The sequence below is a fragment of the Panulirus ornatus genome, chromosome 17 (assembly GCF_036320965.1).
Source record: "Panulirus ornatus isolate Po-2019 chromosome 17, ASM3632096v1, whole genome shotgun sequence".
NCBI classification, from domain to species: domain Eukaryota; kingdom Metazoa; phylum Arthropoda; class Malacostraca; order Decapoda; family Palinuridae; genus Panulirus; species Panulirus ornatus.
The window spans coordinates 33,656,873-33,682,179 of NC_092240.1; the positions used below are offsets into that span (position 1 = coordinate 33,656,873).

The 25,307-nt window shown below is 50.5% G+C and overlaps 2 protein-coding genes across 3 annotated transcripts in view; one reads left to right on the forward strand and one right to left on the reverse strand.

Moving 5' to 3' along the window:
• The window catches only part of Herp (Homocysteine-induced endoplasmic reticulum protein), a 188,355-nt gene that overhangs the window by 154,050 nt on the left and 8,998 nt on the right, over positions 1-25,307 (reverse strand). The window lies entirely within an intron of this gene.
• Positions 20,586-25,307, forward strand: part of LOC139754666 (lysosomal acid glucosylceramidase-like) — a 29,595-nt gene continuing 24,873 nt past the window's right edge. Inside the window, exon 1 of the mRNA XM_071672212.1 lies at positions 20,586-20,737. Within this exon, the coding sequence (XP_071528313.1) occupies positions 20,680-20,737 (58 nt within the window). The 5' untranslated portion in view covers positions 20,586-20,679. The remainder of the gene's footprint in view (positions 20,738-25,307) is intronic.

Genomic DNA, 25,307 nt, shown 5'->3' on the forward strand with positions numbered 1-25,307 from the left:
GGGATGCTAGTGTGAGACGCAGCTTGTATGGGACTGTTAGTGTGGGAAGTAGGTAGTGTGGGGCTTCTAGAGTGAGAGGTTCCAAGTGTGTGACTATTACCATTGGGCTCAGTGCAAAGCTGCTAGTTTGAGAGACTGTTAGTACGAGACTGATAGTTCGACGCTGCACGAGTGAAGGTGCGAGCGTGAAAGACTTGTGGTGCAGGAAGCTGTCAGTGTGAGAGCCTTCAAATGCGTGAGGCTGTCAGTTTGGAAGGCTGTTAGTGTAAGGTTCCTAGTGCGACACTACAACTGTTATGTTTCTAGTGTGAAGCTGGTAATGTGTAACGTTGCTAGTGTGACACTGCTAGTATGTCTCGCACCATGACTACATGCGAGGGCAGTAGTGTGTGGGTGTTACTATTTCATTGCTAGATATGCTCTAGTTGGGTGTTCATGTTTGAATATCTTTTGTTAGGATGAAAACTGATGCAGATGTGGAAACACGAGTAACAAACACAGTTCTTTAATGTCCAAAGGTGACGAGCTGGTAATCATGGGGAAAGATAATGGTAGAAAGGAGAAGTCAAGTGGGAAAAGACAGCACGAGCGTTGTATAACTCCCGTGCCACTGTCACAGATGTGAGATATACAGCAATAATTTCCTGCGAGAAATGAGTGGCTGCCGGGGCTCGTGGAGCTTCTGCAGAAGAGTGTGGTATGCCAAGGTCCTGAGTTAGTGGACGGTTGCCATTTGCTCTTTGTGTTGCTGAAAGGTATGGCCATAGGTCACCGAGATCAAACTGCTTCTCAGAACGGGTGGCGGTGTCCCGTCTCAGCTCTGTTACAATGGACAGTGGGAGATAAAGCCTCACAGAACCCTGACTGTTGGATGAGAATTTAAGAATCCCCCGGTGAACTACTACTGATGCTGCAAGAGCCCCAAGGCCTCTGGAAATCTGGAGTCACATGACCATGGCTATCAAGATGCCACAGTAGCACGACTGTGGTCCCAGGCAAGCCGACTTCTTGAAAGACTGTCTTCAGTGGTGCCTGGGTATCTATAAGGCATTTGTGTGGGTGTGTCCACCAGTTTGATCGAGTTTCCCTATGGGGATCAAGGAGAGGTCAGGCGAGAGCAAACATCGTTAATATCACTTACTGGCTTAGGTGTCAACATGGTGTGTGATCAACCTGTGACTGATTTCGTCGCCACGTTTAAGCAGGACCAGCAAAGTGACTGGATAAGTCACTACGCTGCTGCCCTTTTAAGTTTTCTCTTCTTTTTTTTGTCAAAAATATCCAGGCTGTAGGTGCTGCCATAGCAGGCAGGTTGGGGAGTGTTGCGAGAGGTCTGGTCGAGTCAAGAGCATCCATAGTGTAAGCTGCGGCGGCAGCAGAGTTCAGGGACCTGCTGGATTAGGGAGCTGGTTACATAATGTTACCTGAACACATTGAAGGCACGAGAGTCCAAGAAGGTTGAACAGCAGGTGTGGGATGCCTATGGGCGCGTGAGCGACAGTGAAGGATATATAATAACAGGGATAGGGAGGTTCAGGTTGACAAGTAGCACCGTATGAGGTTGTTCGTATTTCTGTTAGTCAATCCTGCGTGTCACGAGCGGGTGTTCAAGTACTGTGTCACGAGTGGGTGTTCATGTACTGTGTCACGAGCGGGTGTTCACGTACTGTGTCACGAGCGGGTGTTCAGGTACTGTGTCACGAGCGGGTGTTCACGTGCTGTGTCACGAGCGGGTGTTCACGTACTGTGTCACGAGCGGGTGTTCACGTACTGTGTCACGAGCGGGTGTTCACATACTGGTGTCACGAGCGGGTGTTCACGTACTGTGTCACGAGCGGGTGTTCACGTACTGTGTCACGAGCGGGTGTTCACGTACTGTGTCACGAGCGGGTGTTCACGTACTGTGTCACGAGCGGGTGTTCACGTACTGTGTCACGAGCGGGTGTTCACGTACTGTGTCACGAGCGGGTGTTCACGTACTGTGTCACGAGCGGGTGTTCACGTACTGTGTCACGAGCGGGTGTTCACGTACTGTGTCACGAGCGGGTGTTCACGTACTGTGTCACGAGCGGGTGTTCACGTACTGTGTCACGAGCGGGGTGTTCACGCACTGTGTCACGAGCGGGTGTTCACGTACAGTGTCACGAGCGGTGTCACGTACTGTGTCACGAGCAGGTATTCACGTACTGTGTCACGAGCAGGTATTCACGTACTGTGTCACGAGCGGGTGTTCACGTACTGTGTCACGAGCGGGTGTTCACGTACTGTGTCACGAGCGGGTGTTCACGTACTGTGTCACGAGCGGGTGTTCACGTACTGTGTCACGAGCGGGTGTTCACGTACTGTGTCACGAGCGGGTGTTCACGTACTGTGTCACGAGCGGGTGTTCACGTACTGTGTCACGAGCGGGTGTTCACGTACTTTGTCACGAGCGGGTGTTCACGTACTGTGTCACGAGCGGGTGTTCACGTACTGTGTCACGAGCGGGTGTTCACGTACTGTGTCACGAGCGGGTGTTCACGTACTGTGTCACGAGCGGGTGTTCACGTACTGTGTCACGAGCGGGTGTTCACGTACTGTGTCACGAGCGGGTGTTCACGTACTGTGTCACGAGCGGGTGTTCACGTACTGTGTCACGAGCGGGTGTTCACGTACTGTGTCACGAGCGGGTGTTCACGTACTGTGTCACGAGCGGGTGTTCACGTACTGTGTCACGAGCGGGTGTTCACGTACTGTGTCACGAGCGGGTGTTCACGTACTGTGTCACGAGCGGGTGTTCACGTACTGTGTCACGAGCGGGTGTTCACGTACTGTGTCACGAGCGGGTGTTCACGTACTGTGTCACGAGCGGGTGTTCACGTACTGTGTCACGAGCGGGTGTTCACGTACTGTGTCACGAGCGGGTGTTCACGTACTGTGTCACGAGCGGGTGTTCACGTGCTGTGTCACGAGCGGGTGTTCACGTACTGTGTCACGAGCGGGTGTTCACGTACTGTGTCACGAGCGGGTGTTCACGTACTGTGTCACGAGCGGGTGTTCACGTGCTGTGTCACGAGCGGGTGTTCACGTACTGTGTCACGAGCGGGTGTTCACGTACTGTGTCACGAGCGGGTGTTCACGTACTGTGTCACGAGCGGGTGTTCACGTACTGTGTCACGAGCGGGTGTTCACGTACTGTGTCACGAGCGGGTGTTCACGTACTGTGTCACGAGCGGGTGTTCACGTACTGTGTCACGAGCGGGTGTTCACGTACTGTGTCACGAGCGGGTGTTCACGTGCTGTGTCACGAGCGGGTGTTCACGTACTGTGTCACGAGCGGGTGTTCACGTGCTGTGTCACGAGCGGGTGTTCACGTACTGTGTCACGAGCGGGTGTTCACGTACTGTGTCACGAGCAGGTGTTCACGTACTGTGTCACGAGCGGGTGTTCACGTACTGTGTCACGAGCGGGTGTTCACGTACTGTGTCACGAGCGGGTGTTCACGTACTGTGTCACGAGCAGGTGTTCACGTACTGTGTCACGAGCGGGTGTTCACGTACTGTGTCACGAGCAGGTGTTCACGTACTGTGTCACGAGCAGGTGTTCACGTACTGTGTCACGAGCGGGTGTTCACGTACTGTGTCACGAGCGGGTGTTCACGTACTGTGTCACGAGCGGGTGTTCACGTAGTGTGTCACGAGCAGGTGTTCACGTACTGTGTCACGAGCGGGTGTTCACGTACTGTGTCACGAGCAGGTGTTCACGTACTGTGTCACGAGCGGGTGTTCACGTACTGTGTCACGAGCGGGTGTTCACGTACTGTGTCACGAGCGGGTGTTCACGTACTGTGTCACGAGCGGGTGTTCACGTAGTCACAAAGTTCTTTCCTAAGTGTGAGGACTGAGGATGAGGTACGGACACGTAACACCACCAGTGTTGTGTTGGACACGTGCAAAGGGATTGTGGGTCGGAGGAAAGATCCTGCTGGTGGAGGATCAATGGTATGAAGGCGAGGTCATACGAGGCGAGTTGAAATGAGGTTGGGAGGATGATCGTAGTGCTGTCACAGGTGTCGGCAACGCAGCGGGGATTTCGAAGGGGAGGCGACTGTCTGCCGGGTTTCGTGGAGCTTCTGTAGGAGGGAGAGGTGAGCTACACGCCTGGGTTAGTTGGTGGTTGGTTGCCGTTTGTGCTGCTGGAGGACATGGCCGCAGGTGCTGAGCTTCTTGTAAACATGGGCAGCGGTTATGTTCCACGTGAATCCCGCCAGAAACGGCCCTATAGGAATGAGGCACGACAGAACCCTGCCACAAAGACGTTACGTCAGGTGTCGTATGGCGAGCTGCGACTGACGCTGTAGAAGCCCTAAGGGCTCTCGGACTCTGGGGTTACGTGGCTGCGACAACCGAGGTGTCTGAGCAGCACGGGGTCAAGTAGGAAGGTATTAATGTAAAGAATCAAATTGGGGGTTGTAGTGTGAGCTGCTAGTGTGATGTTACTAGTGTGCGGATGCTAGTGTGAGGTTAACAGTGTAAGGTGACCAGGGACAGCCTGATAAGTGTGAGGTTGCCATTATAAGGTTGCTAGTTTTAGAGGTAGCTAGTGTGGGACTGCTAGTATGAGACTACTATTATGCGACCTCTAGTGCTATTCAGTAAGTGTGAAAGGCTAGTAATAAAAGGTCACATGCGTGAAGCTGTTACAGTAATGTTCGTAGTGTGAAAATACTAGTGAAAGTACTAGTATGAGGCTGCTAGTGTGAGACTGCTTGTGTAAAGGTGTTAGTGTGAGGCTTCTAGCGTAAGAGGCTGCTAACGAGGCAATTACTGCCAGGCCGCCAAGTCAGACTACTAGTGTGTGTGATAACTAGTATGTAGCTTCAAGGATGAAGTAGTTTAAGTAAAGCTAACTGTGACGCTTCCAGGAAGCTGATAGTGTGACAGCTAGTGTGAGGTTCCTAGCGAGATAAAAACTGTTGTAGCTAGTATGAGACAGCTAGTGTGGCTTGCTAGGATGAAGGTACTATTGAGTCTCCTAGCGAGATAGTTACGTGACGCGGCTAGTGTGAGACAGCTGGGGTAAGACTGGTAGTGTGAAGCAGCTGTTGTGAAAGAGGGAGGGTGAAGCTGCTAGTGTGAGAACTATAATGACGCTACCAGTGAGGAAAAGCTAGGGTGAGGCTGCTCATGTGGAACAGCTAGTATGAAAGAGAGAGGGTCTGGCTGTTAGTGTGAGACGGCCAATGTGAGACGGATAGGGGAAAGCTGTTAGTGTGAGACAGCTAGTATGAGGGAGGGAGGATGAGGTTAGTCACGCGAAACAGTCAGTGTGAGGTAGGTAGGGTGAGGCTGCCAGTGTAAGGGTAGGGTCGTAAGTATGGAACAGCTGAGAGAGAGGAAGGATGATAATACTTGTGAGAAACTGCTGGTGTTAGACTTAGTGTGAAGCTACGAGTGTGAGAAGGGTAGGATGACACTGCTACTGTGAGACAGTTAAGGCAAGACCACTAGTGTAAGACAGGTAGGGTGAGACAGCCAGTGTGATACAGGTAGGGTGAGGCAGCCAGTGTGAGACAGGTAGGGTGAGGCAGCCACTGTGAGACGGGTAGGGTGAGGCAGCCAGTGTGAGACAGGTAGGGTGAGGCAGCCACTATGAGACAGATAGAGTGAGGCAGCTAGTGTAAGGCAGGTAGGGTGAGGCAGCCAGTGTGAGACAGGTAGGGTGAGGCAGCCAGTGTGAGGCAGGTAGGGTGAGGCAGCCAGTGTGAGGCAGGTAGGGTGAGGCAGCCAGTGTGAGACAGGTAGGGTGAGGCAGCCAGTGTGAGACAGGTAGGGTGAGGCAGCCAGTGTAAGACAGGTAGGGTGAGGCAGCCAGTGTGAGACAGGTAGAGTGAGGCAGCTAGTGTAAGGCAGGTAGGGTGAGGCAGCTAGCGTGAGACAGGTAGGGTGAGGCAGCTAACGTGAGACAGGTAGGGTGAGGCAGCTAGCGTGAGACAGGTAGGGTGAGGCAGCTAGCGTGAGACAGGTAGGGTGAGGCAGCTAGCGTGAGACAGGTAGGGTGAGGCAGCTAGCGTGAGACAGGTAGGGTGAGGTAGCCAGTGTGAGACAGATAGGGTGAGGCAGCCAGTGTGAGACAGGTAGGGTGAGGCAGCCAGTGTGAGAAAGGTAGGGTGAGACAGCCAGTGTGAGACAGGTAGTGTGAGACAGCCAGTGTGAGACAGGTAGGGTGAGACAGCCAGTGTGAGACAGGTAGGGTGAGGCAGCTAGCGTGAGACAGGTAGGGTGAGGATGCTAGCGTGAGACAGGTAGGGTGAGGCAGCCAGTGTGAGACAGGTAGGGTGAGGCAGCCAGTGTGAGACAGGTAGGGTGAGGCAGCCAGTGTGAGACAGGTAGGGTGAGGCAGCCAGTGTGAGACAGGTAGGGTGAGGCAGCCAGTGTGAGACAGGTAGGGTGAGGCAGCCACTGTGAGACGGGTAGGGTGAGGCAGCCAGTGTGAGACAGGTAGGGTGAGGCACCAGTGTGAGACAGGTAGGGTGAGGCACCAGTGTGAGACAGGTAGGGTGAGGCAGCCAGTGAGAGACAGGTCGGGTGAGGCAGCCAGTGTGAGACGGGTAGGGTGAGGCAGCCAGTGTGAGACGGGTAGAAGAGGCAGCCAATGTGAGATTGGTAGGGTGAGGCAGCCAGTGTGAGATTGGTAGGGTGAGGCAGCCAGTGTGAGATTGGTAGGGTGAGGCAGCCAGTGTGAGATTGGTAGGGTGAGGCAGCCAGTGTGAGACAGGTAGGGTGAGGCAGCCAGTGTGAGACAGGTAGGGTGAGGCAGCTAGTGTGAGACAGGTAGGGCGAGGCAGCCAGTGTGAGACAGGTAGGGCGAGGCAGCCAGTGTGAGACAGGTAGGGTGAGGCAGCTAGTGTGAGACAGGTAGGGCGAGGCAGCTAGTGTGAGACAGGTAGGGCGAGGCAGACAGTGTGAGACAGGTAGGGTGAGGCAGCTAGTGTGAGACAGGTAGGGTGAGGCAGCCAGTGTGAGACAGGTAGGGTGAGGCAGCTAGTGTGAGACAGGTAGGGTGAGGCAGCCAGTGTGAGACAGGTAGGGCGAGGCAGCCAGTGTGAGACAGGTAGGGTGAGGCAGCCAGTGTGAGACAGGTAGGGTGAGGCAGCCAGTGTGAGACAGGTAGGGTGAGGCAGCCAGTGTGAGACACTTAGGGTGAGGCAGCCAGTGTGAGACAGGTAGGGTGAGGCAGCCAGTGTGAGACAGGTAGGGTGAGGCAGCCAGTGTGAGACAGGTAGGGCGAGGCAGCCAGTGTGAAACAGGTAAGGTGAGGCAGCCAGTGTGAGACAGGTAGGGCGAGGCAGCCAGTGTGAGACAGGTAGGGCGAGGCAGCCAGCGTGAGACAGGTAGGGCGAGGCAGCCAGCGTGAGACAGGTAGGGCGAGGCAGCTAGCGTGAGACAGGTAGGGTGAGGCAGTTAGCGTGAGACAGGTAGGGTGAGGCAGCTAGCGTGAGACAGGTAGGGTGAGGCAGCTAGCGTGAGACAGGTAGGGTGAGGCAGCTAACGTGAGACAGGTAGGGTGAGGCAGCTAGCGTGAGACAGGTAGGGTGAGGCAGCTAGCGTGAGACAGGTAGGGTGAGGCAGCTAGCGTGAGACAGGTAGGGTGAGACAGGTAGGGTGAGGTAGCCAGTGTGAGACAGGTAGGGTGAGGCAGCCAGTGTGAGACAGGTAGGGTGAGACAGCCAGTGTGAGACAGGTAGGGTGAGACAGCCAGTGTGAGACAGGTAGGGTGAGACAGCCAGTGTGAGACAGGTAGGGTGAGGCAGCTAGCGTGAGACAGGTAGGGTGAGGATGCTAGCGTGAGACAGGTAGGGTGAGGCAGCCAGTGTGAGACAGGTAGGGTGAGGCAGCCAGTGTGAGACAGGTAGGGTGAGGCAGCCAGTGTGAGACAGGTAGGGTGAGGCAGCCAGTGTGAGACAGGTAGGGTGAGGCAGCCAGTGTGGGACAGGTAGGGTGAGGCAGCCAGTGTGGGACAGGTAGGGTGAGGCAGCCAGTGTGGGACAGGTAGGGTGAGGCAGCCAGTGTGGGACAGGTAGGGTGAGGCAGCCAGTGTGAGACAGGTAGGGTGAGGCAGCCAGTGTGGGACAGGTAGGGTGAGGCAGCCAGTGTGGGACAGGTAGGGTGAGGCAGCCAGTGTGAGACAGGTAGGGTGAGGCAGCCAGTGTGAGACAGGTAGGGTGAGGCAGCCAGTGTGAGACAGGTAGGGTGAGGCAGCCAGTGTGAGACAGGTAGGGTGAGGCAGCCAGTGTGAGACAGGTAGGGTGAGGCAGCCAGTGTGAGACAGGTAGGGTGAGGCAGCCAGTGTGAAACGGGTGGGGTGAGACAGCCAGTGAGACAGGTAGGGTGAGGCAGCCAGTGCGAGACAGGTAGGGTGAGGCAGCCAGTGTGAGACAGGTAGGGTGAGGCAGCCAGTGCGAGACAGGTAGGGTGAGGCAGCCAGTGTGAGACAGGTAGGGTGAGGCAGCCAGTGTGAGACAGGTAGGGTGAGGCAGCCACTATGAGACAGATAGAGTGAGGCAGCTAGTGTAAGGCAGGTAGGGTGAGGCAGCCAGTGTGAGACAGGTAGGGTGAGGCAGCCAGTGTGAGGCAGGTAGGGTGAGGCAGCCAGTGTGAGGCAGGTAGGGTGAGGCAGCCAGTGTGAGACAGGTAGGGTGAGGCAGCCAGTGTGAGACAGGTAGGGTGAGGCAGCCAGTGTGAGACAGGTAGGGTGAGGCAGCCAGTGTGAGACAGGTAGAGTGAGGCAGCTAGTGTAAGGCAGGTAGGGTGAGGCAGCCAGTGTGAGACAGGTAGGGTGAGGCAGCTAGCGTGAGACAGGTAGGGTGAGGCAGCTAGCGTGAGACAGGTAGGGTGAGGCAGCTAGCGTGAGACAGGTAGGGTGAGGCAGCTAGCGTGAGACAGGTAGGGTGAGGCAGCTAGCGTGAGACAGGTAGGGTGAGGCAGCTAGCGTGAGACAGGTAGGGTGAGGCAGCTAGCGTGAGACAGGTAGGGTGAGGTAGCCAGTGTGAGACAGATAGGGTGAGGCAGCCAGTGTGAGACAGGTAGGGTGAGGCAGCCAGTGTGAGAAAGGTAGGGTGAGACAGCCAGTGTGAGACAGGTAGTGTGAGACAGCCAGTGTGAGACAGGTAGGGTGAGACAGCCAGTGTGAGACAGGTAGGGTGAGGCAGCTAGCGTGAGACAGGTAGGGTGAGGATGCTAGCGTGAGACAGGTAGGGTGAGGCAGCCAGTGTGAGACAGGTAGGGTGAGGCAGCCAGTGTGAGACAGGTAGGGTGAGGCAGCCAGTGTGAGACAGGTAGGGTGAGGCAGCCAGTGTGAGACAGGTAGGGTGAGGCAGCTACTTTGAGACGGGTAGGGTGAGGCAGCCAGTGTGAGACAGGTAGGGTGAGGCACCAGTGTGAGACAGGTAGGGTGAGGCACCAGTGTGAGACAAGTAGGGTGAGGCAGCCAGTGAGAGACAGGTCGGGTGAGGCAGCCAGTGTGAGACGGGTAGGGTGAGGCAGCCAGTGTGAGACGGGTAGAAGAGGCAGCCAATGTGAGATTGGTAGGGTGAGGCAGCCAGTGTGAGATTGGTAGGGTGAGGCAGCCAGTGTGAGATTGGTAGGGTGAGGCAGCCAGTGTGAGATTGGTAGGGTGAGGCAGCCAGTGTGAGACAGGTAGGGTGAGGCAGCCAGTGTGAGACAGTAGGGTGAGGCAGCTAGTGTGAGGACAGGTAGGGCGAGGCAGCCAGTGTGAGACAGGTAGGGCGAGGCAGCCAGTGTGAGACAGGTAGGGTGAGGCAGCTAGTGTGAGACAGGTAGGGCGAGGCAGCTAGTGTGAGACAGGTAGGGCGAGGCAGACAGTGTGAGGACAGGTAGGGTGAGGCAGCTAGTGTGAGACAGGTAGGGTGAGGCAGCCAGTGTGAGACAGGTAGGGTGAGGCAGCCAGTGTGAGACAGGTAGGGTGAGGCAGCTAGTGTGAGACAGGTAGGGTGAGGCAGCCAGTGTGAGACAGGTAGGGCGAGGCAGCCAGTGTGAGACAGGTAGGGTGAGGCAGCCAGTGTGAGACAGGTAGGGTGAGCAGCCAGTGTGAGACAGGTAGGGTGAGGCAGCCAGTGTGAGACACTTAGGGTGAGGCAGCCAGTGTGAGACAGGAAGTGTGAGGCTTAGCCAGTGTGAGACAGGTAGGGTGAGGCAGCCAGTGTGAGACAGGTAGGGCTGAGGCAGCCAGTGTGAGAACAGGTAGGGGAGGCAGCCAGTGTGAGGCAGCCAGTGTGAGACAGGTAGGGCGAGGCAGCTAGCAGTAGGTGAGACAGGTAGGGTGAGGCAGCCAGTGTGAGACAGGTAGGGTGAGGCAGCCAGTGTGAGACAGGTAGGGTGAGGCAGCCAGTGTGAGACAGGTAGGGTGAGGCAGCCAGTGTGAGACAGGTAGGGTGAGGCAGCTAGCGTGAGACAGGTAGGGTGAGGCAGCCAGCGTGAGACAGGTAGGGTGAGGCAGCTAGCGTGAGACAGGTAGGGTGAGGCAGCTAGCGTGAGACAGGTAGGGTGAGGCAGCCAGTGTGAGACAGGTAGGGTGAGGCAGCCAGTGTGAGACAGGTAGGGTGAGGCAGCCAGTGTGAGACAGGTAGGGTGAGGCAGCCAGTGTGAGACAGGTAGGGTGAGGCAGCCAGTGTGAGACAGGTAGGGTGAGGCAGCCAGTGTGAGACAGGTAGGGTGAGGCAGCCAGTGTGAGACAGGTAGGGTGAGGCAGCCAGTGTGAGACAGGTAGGGTGAGGCAGCCAGTGTGAGACAGGTAGGGTGAGGCAGCCAGTGTGAGACAGGTAGGGTGAGGCAGCCAGTGTGAGACAGGTAGGGTGAGGCAGCCAGTGTGAGACAGGTAGGGTGAGGCAGCCAGTGTGAGACAGGTAGGGTGAGGCAGCCAGTGTGAGACAGGTAGGGTGAGGCAGCCAGTGTGAGACAGGTAGGGTGAGGCAGCCAGTGTGAGACAGGTAGGGTGAGGCAGCCAGTGTGAGACAGGTAGGGTGAGGCAGCCAGTGTGAGACAGGTAGGGTGAGGCAGCCAGTGTGAGACAGGTAGGGTGAGGCAGCCAGTGTGAGACAGGTAGGGTGAGGCAGCCAGTGTGAGACAGGTAGGGTGAGGCAGCCAGTGTGAGACAGGTAGGGTGAGGCAGCCAGTGTGAGACAGGTAGGGTGAGGCAGCCAGTGTGAGACAGGTAGGGTGAGGCAGCCAGTGTGAGACAGGTAGGGTGAGGCAGCCAGTGTGAGACAGGTAGGGTGAGGCAGCCAGTGTGAGACAGGTAGGGTGAGGCAGCCAGTGTGAGACAGGTAGGGTGAGGCAGCCAGTGTGAGACAGGTAGGGTGAGGCAGCCAGTGTGAGACAGGTAGGGTGTGAAGACTGACTGCTAGAGATATGACGGGAAGACAGGAGAGGAAGATGCCTCAGCCACGCCTATAAATACCCAGTGGTGTCCCGAGGGACGACGAGGCGTGTGTTCACTGTTCACCTCAGGTGGGGGACGAGGCGTGAGAGTTTCACTGTTCACCTCAGGTGGGGGACGAGGCGTGTGTTCACTGTTCACCTCAGGTGGGGGACGAGGCGTGTGTTCACTGTTCACCTCAGGTGGGGGACGAGGCGTGTGTTCACTGTTCACCTCGGGTGGGGGACGAGGTCGTGTGTCACTGTTCACCTCGGTGGTGGACGAGGCGTGTGTTCACCGTTCACCTCGGGTGGTGGACGAGGCGTGTGTTCACCGTTCACCTCGGGTGGTGGACGAGGCGTGTGTTCACCGTTCACCTCGGGTGGTGGACGAGGCGTGTGTTCACCGTTCACCTCGGGTGGTGGACGAGGCGTGTGTTCACCGTTCACCTCGGGTGGTGGACGAGGCGTGTGTTCACTGTTCACCTCGGGTGGTGGACGAGGCGTGTGTTCACTGTTCACCTCGGGTGGTGGACGAGGCGTGTGTTCACTGTTCACCTCGGGTGGTGGACGAGGCGTGTGTTCACTGTTCACCTCGGGTGGTGGACGAGGCGTGTGTTCACTGTTCACCTCGGGTGGTGGACGAGGCGTGTGTTCACTGTTCACCTCGGGTGGTGGACGAGGCGTGTGTTCACTGTTCACCTCGGGTGGTGGACGAGGCGTGTGTTCACTGTTCACCTCGGGTGGTGGACGAGGCGTGTGTTCACTGTTCACCTCGGGTGGTGGACGAGGCGTGTGTTCACTGTTCACCTCGGGTGGTGGACGAGGCGTGTGTTCACTGTTCACCTCGGGTGGTGGACGAGGCGTGTGTTCACTGTTCACCTCGGGTGGTGGACGAGGCGTGTGTTCACTGTTCACCTCGGGTGGTGGACGAGGCGTGTGTTCACTGTTCACCTCGGGTGGTGGACGAGGCGTGTGTTCACTGTTCACCTCGGGTGGTGGACGAGGCGTGTGTTCACTGTTCACCTCGGGTGGTGGACGAGGCGTGTGTTCACTGTTCACCTCGGGTGGTGGACGAGGCGTGTGTTCACTGTTCACCTCGGGTGGTGGACGAGGCGTGTGTTCACTGTTCACCTCGGGTGGTGGACGAGGCGTGTGTTCACTGTTCACCTCGGGTGGTGGACGAGGCGTGTGTTCACTGTTCACCTCGGGTGGTGGACGAGGCGTGTGTTCACTGTTCACCTCGGGTGGTGGACGAGGCGTGTGTTCACTGTTCACCTCGGGTGGTGGACGAGGCGTGTGTTCACTGTTCACCTCGGGTGGTGGACGAGGCGTGTGTTCACTGTTCACCTCGGGTGGTGGACGAGGCGTGTGTTCACTGTTCACCTCGGGTGGTGGACGAGGCGTGTGTTCACTGTTCACCTCGGGTGGTGGACGAGGCGTGTGTTCACTGTTCACCTCGGGTGGTGGACGAGGCGTGTGTTCACTGTTCACCTCGGGTGGTGGACGAGGCGTGTGTTCACTGTTCACCTCGGGTGGTGGACGAGGCGTGTGTTCACTGTTCACCTCGGGTGGTGGACGAGGCGTGTGTTCACTGTTCACCTCGGGTGGTGGACGAGGCGTGTGTTCACTGTTCACCTCGGGTGGTGGACGAGGCGTGTGTTCACTGTTCACCTCGGGTGATGGACGAGGCGTGTGTTCACTGTTCACTTCGGGTGGTGGACGAGGCGTGTGTTCACTGTTCACCTCGGGTGGTGGACGAGGCGTGTGTTCACTGTTCACCTCGGTTGGTGGACGAGGCGTGTGTTCACTGTTCACTTCGGGTGGTGGACGAGGCGTGTGTTCACTGTTCACCTCGGGTGGTGGACGAGGCGTGTGTTCACTGTTCACCTCGGATGGTGACCAAGGCGTGTGTTCACTGTTCACCTCAGGTGATGGACGTGGCGTGTGTTCACTGCTCACCTCAGGTGATGGATATGGCGTGTGTTCACTGTTCACCTCGGGTGGTGGACGTGGCGTGGCCTGCAGTGCTTCCTTCGTTCTCAGACAAAAATGGGATGAGATCATCGCGTGTTCACTGCATCTCTTCAGTGATCTCGCGTTCACTGTTTATCTCACTCTTGGGGTGAACTAATGATGTGTTCACTGTCTCTGTTTAGGTTGAACTAATCACGTGTTCACTGCTTCTTTCAGTGATATCTTGTTCAATGTTTATCTCACTGTTGAAGTGAACTAATCACGAGTTCACTGCTACTCTCAGTGATCTCTTGTTCACCGTTTGTCTCAGTGGTGGCCTCAAACACAGACAGTGAACTGCTCTTGTTTTCTATACAAGTCCCGAGGTAGTATCGTGTTCACTACTCAGATCAGCGTTATGTTCACTTTTCAGTTAAAAGGCGAATTGGAAACTTGTCTTGTGGTCGCTGATCAACCTAGACAGGTGTCGTGTTCAGTGTTTACCTCGGACAGTAAGCTGGTGTGCTCAGCTTGGGCAGTAAGCTGGTGTGTTCAGCTTGGGCAGTAAGCTGGTGTGTTCAGCTTGGGCAGTAAGCTGGTGTGTTCAGCTTGGGCAGTAAGCTGGTGTGTTCAGCTTGGGCAGTAAGCTGGTGTGTTCAGCTTGGGCAGTAAGCTGGTGTGATCAGCTTGGGCAGTAAGCTGGTGTGATCAGCTTGGGCAGTAAGCTGGTGTGCTCAGCATGGGCAGTAAGCTGGTGCGCACAGCATGGGCAGTAAGCTGGTGTACTCTGCATGGACAGTAAGCTGGTGTACTCTGCATGGACAGTAAGCTGGTGTACTCTGCATGGACAGTAAGCTGGTGTACTCTGCATGGACAGTAAGCTGGTGTACTCTGCATGGACAGTAAGCTGGTGTACTCTGCATGGACAGTAAGCTGGTGTACTCTGCATGGACAGTAAGCTGGTGTGCTCTGCATGGACAGTAAGCTGGTGTACTCTGCATGGACAGTAAGCTGGTGTACTCTGCATGGACAGTAAGCTGGTGTACTCTGCATGGACAGTAAGCTGGTGTGCTCTGCATGGACAGTAAGCTGGTGTACTCTGCATGGACAGTAAGCTGGTGTACTCTGCATGGACAGTAAGCTGGTGTACTCTGCATGGACAGTAAGCTGGTGTACTCTGCATGGACAGTAAGCTGGTGTGCTCTGCATGGACAGTAAGCTGGTGTACTCTGCATGGACAGTAAGCTGGTGTACTCTGCATGGACAGTAAGCTGGTGTGTTCAGCTTGGGCAGTAAGCTGGTGTGTTCAGCTTGAACAGTAAGGTGGTGGTGTGCACAATGGTTGCCGTGGTCAGTGTGCTGGTGTCGTGTTCAATGTTCATCTCACCCACGATAGTGAACAGGTCCTCTTGTGACGGTTGTGACACAAGACGTAACATGGGGGATCAGTGGTGTGACGCCGACACAAGTATGTTCACAACAGCAGGACAAAGATGCAAGTAAAACTAACAAAAACAACAACAAAAAATAAGAATCTGCAATAATAAGGAAAACTGAAAACAACGAAATTAAATGCTAGAACAAACAACTTTAACGAAAGGATTAAGATAAACGTAATTGCAAAGGTAAACTGAACAACAACAACAACGTGACAACAATGGTCGTAACAACATAAACAAAATGAGATTATGAGTGATGATAATACATGTAGCCAGACCGAGAACCATAACATGAACACAACAAATATCAACAACAACAACAACAACAACATAACATGGAATATTTGCGCAAATACAAGAGGACAAAAATGTATGACATCAAAATAACAAGACATCAAAATAACTAGACATCAAAATAACATGATGTTAAGATAACATGACGTCAAGATAATATCATTAACGACAAGTAAACAAGTAGAACAAATATATAGTAAATACACTTGGAACTACATCATAATGTCAACAACACAAAAAACACATGAAACACTGTCAGTAATATAAGTTTTAAATGCATAAAAAAATACAATATACAAACAATAATATATTTCAACTTAAAGAAAAACATTACAACGAAACAGAAAATATATAAACATCACAACAACACAAGACAAACATGGTCAACGACAACACTAAGATAAATACCATCAACAACAACAATTGCGCAGGATGAATACAGTCAACAACAACAACAACATGGGAAGATGAATTCTAACAACAACACCGAAAAATAAATAAGATCAACAACAACAACAAGATCAATACCCTGTATACCATACAAAAAAACCCCATCGTTATTGGCACCATCAAATAAATTCCACCAACACTGGACGAACATCATTAAAGATGTACACATCCAAGATTAACAACACCAGTACAGCAAGACGTTACAAGCAACACAATCAACGGGTAGAGTCCGTTGTTGTAGACCCAACACAATGGTTGCCCGCAACACCACAACTAATAAGTACAACAGCTGCTGCTGCTGCTCCTCCACACAAAGACAACCCAAGCTTTGGTGTAATTGGGTTTGATGCTCAAAAAAGACTAATCTTTGTTCATCTCTTTCAGAGGAACTTACCTCTATGCTCTGTGGGGTTCCCGAGACGAATCAGATGCTACGTTTATACCAACCATATCAAATGGTGTGACTGAGTAAATCTTAGTGGCATATTAAGTGATGAGGAAGCTGACCAAGGAGCTGTAACACGGAAACTCTCTCTCTCTCTCTCTCTCTCTCTCTCTCTCTCTCTCTCTCTCTCTCTTTGTATCAGTTACACGTCCACTTATTACACAAGCCCAGAGATCAAGGAAACTTGGTATGTTGGCTGAGGTTGCCTAAGTATGGACACGACCGGACTCGCGGATTCATGTCCGCCTAAGCCATTTCACTAAGGCTTTATGATAATAATAATAATAATAATAATAATAATAATAATAATAATAAGGTTGAGAGACAAGTTAATTGGGAGGTAAGTTTGAATGGAGAAAAACTGGAGAAATTTAAGTGTTTTAGATATCTGGGTATGGATTTGGCAGCGGATGGAACCATGGAAGCGGAAGCGAGTCACACGGTGGGGGAGGGGGCGAAGGTTTTGGGAGCAGTGTAGAACATGTGGAAGGCGAGAACGTTATCTAGGAGAGCAAAAATGGGTATGTTCGAAGGAATCGTGGTTCCAACAATGTTATATGGTTGCAAGGCATGGGCTAGAGATAGGGTTGTGTGGAGGAGGGTGGATGTGTTGGAAGTGAAATGTTTGAGGACAATATGTGGTGTGAGGTGGTTTGATTGAGTAAGTAATGAAAAGGCAAGAGAGATGTTTGGTAATAAAGAGTGCGGTTGAGAGAGCAAACAAGGTTGTGTCGAAATGGTGTGGTCACATGGAAAGAATGAGTGTGGAAAGATTGACAAAGAGGATATATGTGTCAGAGGTAGAGGGAACGAGGAGAAATGGGAGACGAAACTGGAGGTGGAAGGATGAGAGTGAAAAAGATTTTGAGCGATTGGGGCCTGAACATACAGGTGAGTGAAAGGCGAGCAAGGAATAGAGTGAATTGGAACGATGTGGTATACCAGGGTCGACGTGCTGTCAATGGATTGAACCAGGGCATGTGAAGCGTCTGAGGTTAATCATGGAAAGTTTTGTGGAGAATGGATGTGGAAAGGGAGCTGTGGTTTCGGTGCATTATACAGGACAGTTAGAGACAGAGTGTGAACGAATATGCCCTTTTTCGTCTTTTCCTAGCGCTACCTCGCTGGAGGGGGGATGCATATTCATGTGTGGCAGGGTGGCGACGGGAATGGAGAAAGGCAGCAACTATGAATATGTACACGTGAATATATGTATATGTCTGTGTATGTATAAGTATGTATACGTAAAAATGTATATGTATGTATATTTGCGTGTATGGGCGTTTAGGTACATTGGGTCATTCCTCGTCTGTTTCCTTGCGCTACCTTGCTGACGCAGGAGACGGCGATTAAGTATAATATAGATAATAAATGAATAAACAAATAAATAATAATAATTATAATAATAATAATAATAATAATAATAATAATAATAATAATGGATGGCGTGAGTATTTTGAAGGTTTGTTGAATGTGTTTGATGATAAAGTGGCAGATGTAGGGTGTTTTGGTCGGAGTGGTGTACGCGGTGAGAGGGTCAAAGATAATGGTTTGGTAAACAGAGGAAGTGGTAGTGAAAGCTTTGCGGAAGATGAAAGCCCTCAAGGCGGCGGGTTTGGATGGTACTGCATTGGAATTTATTAAAAAAGGGGGTGAATGTTGTTGATTGTTTGGTAAGGATAATCAGTGTATGTATGGATGATGGTGAAGTGCTTGAGGATTGGCGGAATGCATGCATAGTGCCACTGTACAAAGGCAAGGGGGATAAAGGTGAGTGATCAAATTACAGAGATATTAGTTTGTTGAGTATTCCTGGTAAATTATATGGAAAGTTATTGATTGAGAAGGTAAAGGCATGTACAGAGCATCAGATTGGGGAAGAGCAGTGTGGTTTCGCAAGTGGTAAAGGATGTGTGTTTCAGGTGTTTGCTCTTTAGAATGTCTGCGAGAAATACTTAGAAGAACTGGTGGATATGTATGTAGCATTTATGTATCTGGAGAAGGCACATGATAGGGTTAATAGAAATGCTTTGTGGAAGGTTTCAAGAGTATATGGTGTGGGAGAGAAATTGCTAGAAGCAGTGAAAAGTTTTTACCAAGGATGTAAGGAAGAGAGGAAAGTGATTGGTTCCCAGCGAATGTCGGTTTGCGGCAGGGGAGCGTGATGTCTCTATGGTTGTTTAATTTGATTAGGGAGGTGAATGCAAGAGTTTTGGAGAGAGGGGCAAGTATGCAGTCTGTTGTGGATGAGAGGGCTTGGGAAGCGAGTAGTGGCTGGTGGCTGATTCGGGTGAGAAACTGCAGAAGTTGGTGACTGAGTTTGGTAAAGTGTGTGAAAGAAGAAAGTTGAGAGTAAATGAGAATAAGAGAAAGGTCATCATGTTCAGTAGGGTTGAGGGACAAGTTAATTGGGAGGCAAGTTTGAGTGGAGAAAAACTGGAGGATGTGAAGTGCTTTAAATATCTGGGAGTGGACTTAGCAGCGGATGGAACCATGGAAGCGGAAGTGAGCCACAAGGTGGGGGAAGGGGCGAAGGTTCTGGGAGCGTTGAAGAATGTGTGGAAGGCGAGAACGTTATTTTGGAGAGCAAAAATGGGCATGTTTGAAGGAAAAGTAGTTCCAACAATGTCATATGGTTGCGAGGCATGGGCTATAGATAGGGTTGTGCGGAGGAGGGGGGATGGTTGGAAATGAAATATACATGTGGTGTGAGGGGGTTTGATAGAGTAAGTTATGAAAGGGTAAGAGAGATGTGTGGTAATAAAAACAGAGTGGTTGAGAGAGCAGAAGAGGGTGTGTTGAAATGGTACGGGCACATGGAGCGAACGAGTGAGGAAAGATTGACAAAGAGGATATACGTCTCAGAGGTGGACGGAAGAAGGAGAAACGGGAGACCAAACTGGAGGTGGAAGGTTGGAGTGAAAAAGATTTTGAGAGATCGGGGCCTGAACATAGAGGAAGGTGAAAGGCGTGCAAGGAATAGAGTGAATTGGAACGAAGTGGTGAACCGGGGTGGACGTGCTGTCAATGGATTGAACCAGGGCATGTGAAGTGTCTGGGGTAAACCATGGAAAGTTCTGTGGGGCCTGGATGTGGAAAGGAAGCTGTGGTTTCGGTGCATTACACACGACAGCTAGAGACTGAGTGTGAACGTTTGTTGCCTTTGTTGTCTTTTTCTGGCGCTACCTCGCTGAAGGGGGGGGGATGTTATTTCATGTGGGGCGGGGTGACGACGAGAATGGATGAAGGCAGCAAGTATGAATACGTACAGCTGTATATATACGTGTATGTCTGTGTATGTATACGTTGAAATGTATATGTATGTATATGTACGTGTATGGGAGTTTAAGTATATATATATGTGTATGTGGGCGAGTTGTGGCATTCCTCGTCTGTTTCCTTACGCTACCTCGCTGACGCGGGAGACGGCGGTTAAGTATAATAAATAAATAATAATAATAATAATAATAATAATAATGATATTGTTGGTGATCATGACTAGGTATATTCTCCAACCATGTATCGTTCACTCGTTTTAACACACAAGTGTAACGCACTTTTTTTAATCGTGTGACGGTCTTCTGAGCGGGAGGGCGCTGCACTACCTGGTATGAGCCGACTGTCCACCGAGGGCCAGTGTACCCCAGTGACACAACACGTCGAGGCCATCAAGCCGCGGATCTAACCGTGTTGTGTATACCTCTGGCAAGGTTACCAGATTCGTCGTACATCCAGGCACCTGGCCAGTACAGGGGGCCGTCCTAAATATATCCTCTGGTAAAAAAAAAATAATTTATATATATCCAATGGAAAACTGCGCATGTAAAAAGCCTCTTCATCTCGCCTTGAGACCGCGTCGTCCCAGCCTCCTACCTCCCTCGTGGCACCCAATATAACCAGCTGGGGAGATACGCAAAACGAAAATAACGGAGACATAAGCGTTTACCTTGTCCTCACAGCCGGGGAGAGGTGGGTCGTGGTGGTGGTAGGAATTACTAGCTCTCCCTGCAAGTATACTAAGCTACGATGAATAAACTTGGTCATGTGATAACCTCACTACCGTACAGAACCAGAGACAATGCTGCAGGAGGGAAACTAAATATCTACATGATGTTGGAAGTCAATTTCTTTTTCACACTGAAACTGAACATGAGCATGACTGTACTACTCATGAACACGATGGCCTGGCTGGTTCAACAGGTCAAAGACCAAGTCATCAAGTCTAAGGATCGCCTCGTTATGATTAATTCAAACTTTCCTCATCATGATTGTTGAACAACTTAAGACAGGCTACTGCTCAGAGTTCATCACAGAAAACAATCTATTGGACTATGTGTAAGTACGTCTTCGATGGCTTGAGTAAAACAAAAACAAACCTAATTTCGTATCGGACCAACAAAGAGAGCATATGGTTCTGTGGGTCCAGCAACAACGTAGTGTCACGTACTACGTGAAACGCAGTAATGAGAAATCCAGTAAATACCCTGAGCATTTAAGCATACATAACGATCAATGACGTATCAATGTATGGCATTACATATATATATATAACATCTCAACAACAAGCAGTAATCGCCTCAGTAAAGCAATCGAGATTGTTCGTGAGTCAGATAAGAGTGTGTACGGCAGGCGGGGGACGAACACCGTCAGTAGTGTACGGTTCCCACCGTCAGAAGGGAGGATGGTCTCGCTATTACTGCTACTGCTGGTGCTGACGGCTCCTCCATCCCCCTCGGAAGGTAACTCACGACGCACCTATCACTCCTATACTGTCCCTGTCTGTACGGCGTGTCGTTGTGTGTGTGTGTGTGTGTGTACACGTGTGTGTTGTCTACCAGTCTACCTGTCAGAAAGAAGCTTCAGTGTTTACAGTGAGTCTGTGTCAGGGCGTAAGTCTGCCAGGAGGTCAGTGTTTGTCTGCCTGCCTACTGGTCTCTCACGGACGCCCCACCCACCCTGTGCCTCCCTGACACTTCAGCTGGACGCCCGCCAATGTTCCCCAGCCAGTGTATGTGTGTGTGTGTGTGTGTGTGTGTGTGTGTGTGTGTGTGTGTGTGTGTGTGTGTTCCTTTTTTGTTCTTCTACGCCGGTACAACCCTTGCCGTCGCAATAACCCAGCCACTGATCAACATGCAGAACCCGAGACAAAACAATTGTATGAAAGACAAGCCTAAATGTTATAATAACATTATACACTGCCACGTGTTGCAGTAACATTATAGTGCCACGTGTTGCAGTAACATTATAGTGCCACGTGTTGCAGTAACATTATACTGCCACGTGTTGCAGTAACATTATACACTGCCACGTGTTGCAGTAACATTATACACTGCCACGTGTTGCAGTAACATTATACACTGCCACGTGTTGCAGTAACATTATACACTGCCACGTGTTGCAGTAACATTATACACTGCCACGTGTTGCAGTAACATTATACACTGCCACGTGTTGCAGTAACATTATACAATGCCACGTGTTGCAGTAACATTATACACTGCCACGTGTTGCAGTAACATTATACACTGCCACGTGTTGCAGTAACATTATACACTGCCACGTGTTGCAGTAACATTATACACTGCCACGTGTTGCAGTAACATTATACACTGCCACGTGTTGCAGTAACATTATACACTGCCACGTGTTGCAGTAACATTATACACTGCCACGTGTTGCAGTAACATTATACACTGCCACGTGTTGCAGTAACATTATACACTGCCACGTGTTGCAGTAACATTATACACTGCCACGTGTTGCAGTAACATTATACACTGCCACGTGTTGCAGTAACATTATACACTGCCACGTGTTGCAGTAACATTATACACTGCCACGTGTTGCAGTAACATTATACACTGCCACGTGTTGCAGTAACATTATACACTGCCACGTGTTGCAGTAACATTATACAATGCCACGTGTTGCAGTAACATTATACAATGCCACGTGTTGCAGTAACATTATACACTGCCACGTGTTGCAGTAACATTATACACTGCCACGTGTTGCAGTAACATTATACACTGCAACGTGTTGCAGTAACATTATACACTGCCGCGTGTTGCAGTAACATTATACACTGCCAGTGTTGCAGTAACATTATACACTGCCACGTGTTGCAGTAACATTATACACTGCCACGTGTTGCAGTAACATTATACACTGCCGCGTGTTGCAGTAACATTATACACTGCCAGTGTTGCAGTAACATTATACACTGCCACGTGTTGCAGTAACACCACACTGCCCCGTATTGTGGTAACATTATACTGACAGGTGTTACAATAACATTACCTTGCCTCGTGTTGTATCATTATACTGTCAGTTGTAGTAACAACAATATACCGCCAGGTATTGTAGTGACATTATCCTACCAGTTACTGTAGTAAAATTATACTACCAGGTTCAGCAGAAAGAACATAAAACATCCATAGAATAACATAATACTCCTATGTGTTGCTGTCATAAGAAACAGAGGCAAGGTGAAGGAAAGGTGGGATTAACATCTCATGATCTGTGGAGTTTACAGCTGTACAGTGAAGGAGACGTTTTCAAGTTCTGCTAAGAAAACATCTGACGCTGACATATATGGGTCTCTGTTTGTCGAAAATGTTTTTTCATGTTGCTCTGTGCTCCTCTGATATCGAACATAATTTTGAGACGGTGGTGGTTCAGGGAGACATACAATAATACATAATATATATATATATATATATATATATATATATATATATATATATATATATATATATATATATATATATATATATATATATTCTTGCCATTTCCCGTGTGAGCAAAGCACCGTCAAGGGCAGACGAGTTAGAGGGAAAATTCTTGACTCCACTCGTTCCCGCCCCACAAACTCGACGTGTTCGACACACAGGAAATGCGTGGGCAATAGTCTCTCTCCCCTACCCTCAGGCATATATATATATATATATATATTTATTTTATTTTTCCACACATATACGCCTTATCCCGCGTTAGCGAGGTAGCGCTAGGAAACAGACGAAAGAATGGCGCAACCCACCCACATACACATGTATATACATACACGTCCACACACGCACACATACATACATACCTATACGTTTCAACATATACATATATATACATACACAGACATATACATATATACACATGTACATAATTCATAATTGCTGCTTTTATTCATTCTCGTCGCCACCCTGCCACACATGAAATGATAACCCTCTCCCCCCGCATGCGCGCGAGGTAGCGCTAGGGAAGACAACAAAGGCCACATTTGTTCACACTCAATCTCTAGCTGTCATGTATAATGCACCGAAACCACAGCTCCTTTCCGCATCCAAGCCCCACACAACTTTCCACGGTTTACCCCATATGCTTCACATGCCCTGGTTCAATCCATTGACAGCACGTCGACCCTGGCATACCACATCGTTCCAATTCACTCTATTCCTTGCACGCTTTTTACCCTCCTGCATGTTCAGGCCCCGATTACTCAAAATCTTTTTCACTCCATCTTTCCACCTCCAATTTGGTCTCCCACTTCTCCCAGTTCCCTCCACCTCTGACACATATATCCTCTTGGTCAATCTTTCCTCGCATTCTCTCCATGTGACCAAACCATTTCAAAACACCCTCTTCTGCTCTCTCAACCACACTCTTTTTTATGACCACACATCTCTCTTACCCTTTCATTACTAACTCGATCAAACCACCTCACACCACATATTGTCTTCAAACATCTCATTTCCAGCACATCCATCCGGAATCATTATTCCTTCAAACATAACCATTTTTGCTTTCAAAGATAACGTTCTCGACTTCCACACATTTTTCAACGCTCCCAGATCTTTCGCCTCCTCCCCTACCCTATGATTCACTTCCGCTTCCATCTTCTGCCAAATCCACTCCCAGATATCTAAAACACTTCACTTCCTCCAGTTTTTCTCCTTTTAAACTTACCTCCCAACTGACTTGTCCCTCAACCCTACTGTACCTAATAACCTTGCTCTTATTCACATTTACCCTCGGCTTTCTTCTTTCACACAATTTACCAAACTAAGTCACCAGCTTCTGCTGTTTCTCATCCGAATCAGTCAACAGCGCTGTATCATCAGCGAACAACTGGCTCACTTCCCAAGCTCTCTCATCCACAACAGACTGCATACTTGCCCCTCTTTCCAAAACTCTTGCATTCACCTCCCAAACAACCCAATCCATAAACAAATTAAACAGCCACGGAGACATCACGCACCCCTGCCGCAAACCGACATTCACTGAGAACCAATCACTTTCTTCCTACACGTACACATGCCTTACATCCTCGATAAAAACTTTTCACTGCTTCTAACAACTTGCCTCCCAAACCATACAGTCTTAATATCTTCCACAGAGCATCTCTATCATATGCCTTCTCCAGATCCATGAATGCTACATACAAATCCATTTGCTTTTCTTAGCATTTCTCACATACATTCTTCAAGGCAAACACCTGAACCACGAATCCTCTATCACTTCTGAAACCACACTGCTCTTCCTCAATCTGATGCTCTGTATATACCTTCACCCTCTCAATCAATACCCTCCCATATGATTTCCCAGGAATACTCAACAAACTAATACCTCTGTAATTTGAGCACTCACTTTTATCCCCCTTGCCTTTGTACAATGGCACTATGCACGCATTCCACCAATCCTCAGGCACCTCACCATGAGTCATACATACATTAAATAACCTTACCAACCAGCCAACAATACAGTCGCCCCCTTTTTTAATAAATTCCACTGCAATACCATCCAAACCCGCAGCCTTGCTGGCTTTCATCTTCCGCAAAGCTTTTACTACCTCTTCTTTGTTTACCAAATCATTCTCCCTAACCCTCTCACTTTGCACACCACCTCGACCAAAACTCCCTATATCTGCCACTCTATCATTAAACACATTCAACAAACCTTCACAATACTCACTCCATCTCCTCACATCACCACTACTTGTTATCACCTCCTCATTAGCCCCCTCCACTGATGTTCCCAATTGTTCCCTTGTGCGCACTTTACTTACCTCCCTCCAAAACATCTTTTTATTCTCCCTAAAATTTAATGACACACTCACCCCAACTCTCATTTGCCCTCTTTTTCACCTCTTACACCTTTCTCTTGACCTCCTGCCTCTTTCTTTTATACATCTCCCACTCATTTGCATTATTTCCCTGGAAAAATCGTCCAAATGCCTCTCTTCTCTTTCACTAACAATCTTACTTCTTCATCCCACCACTCACTACCCTTTCTAATCTGCCCACCTCCCACGCTTCT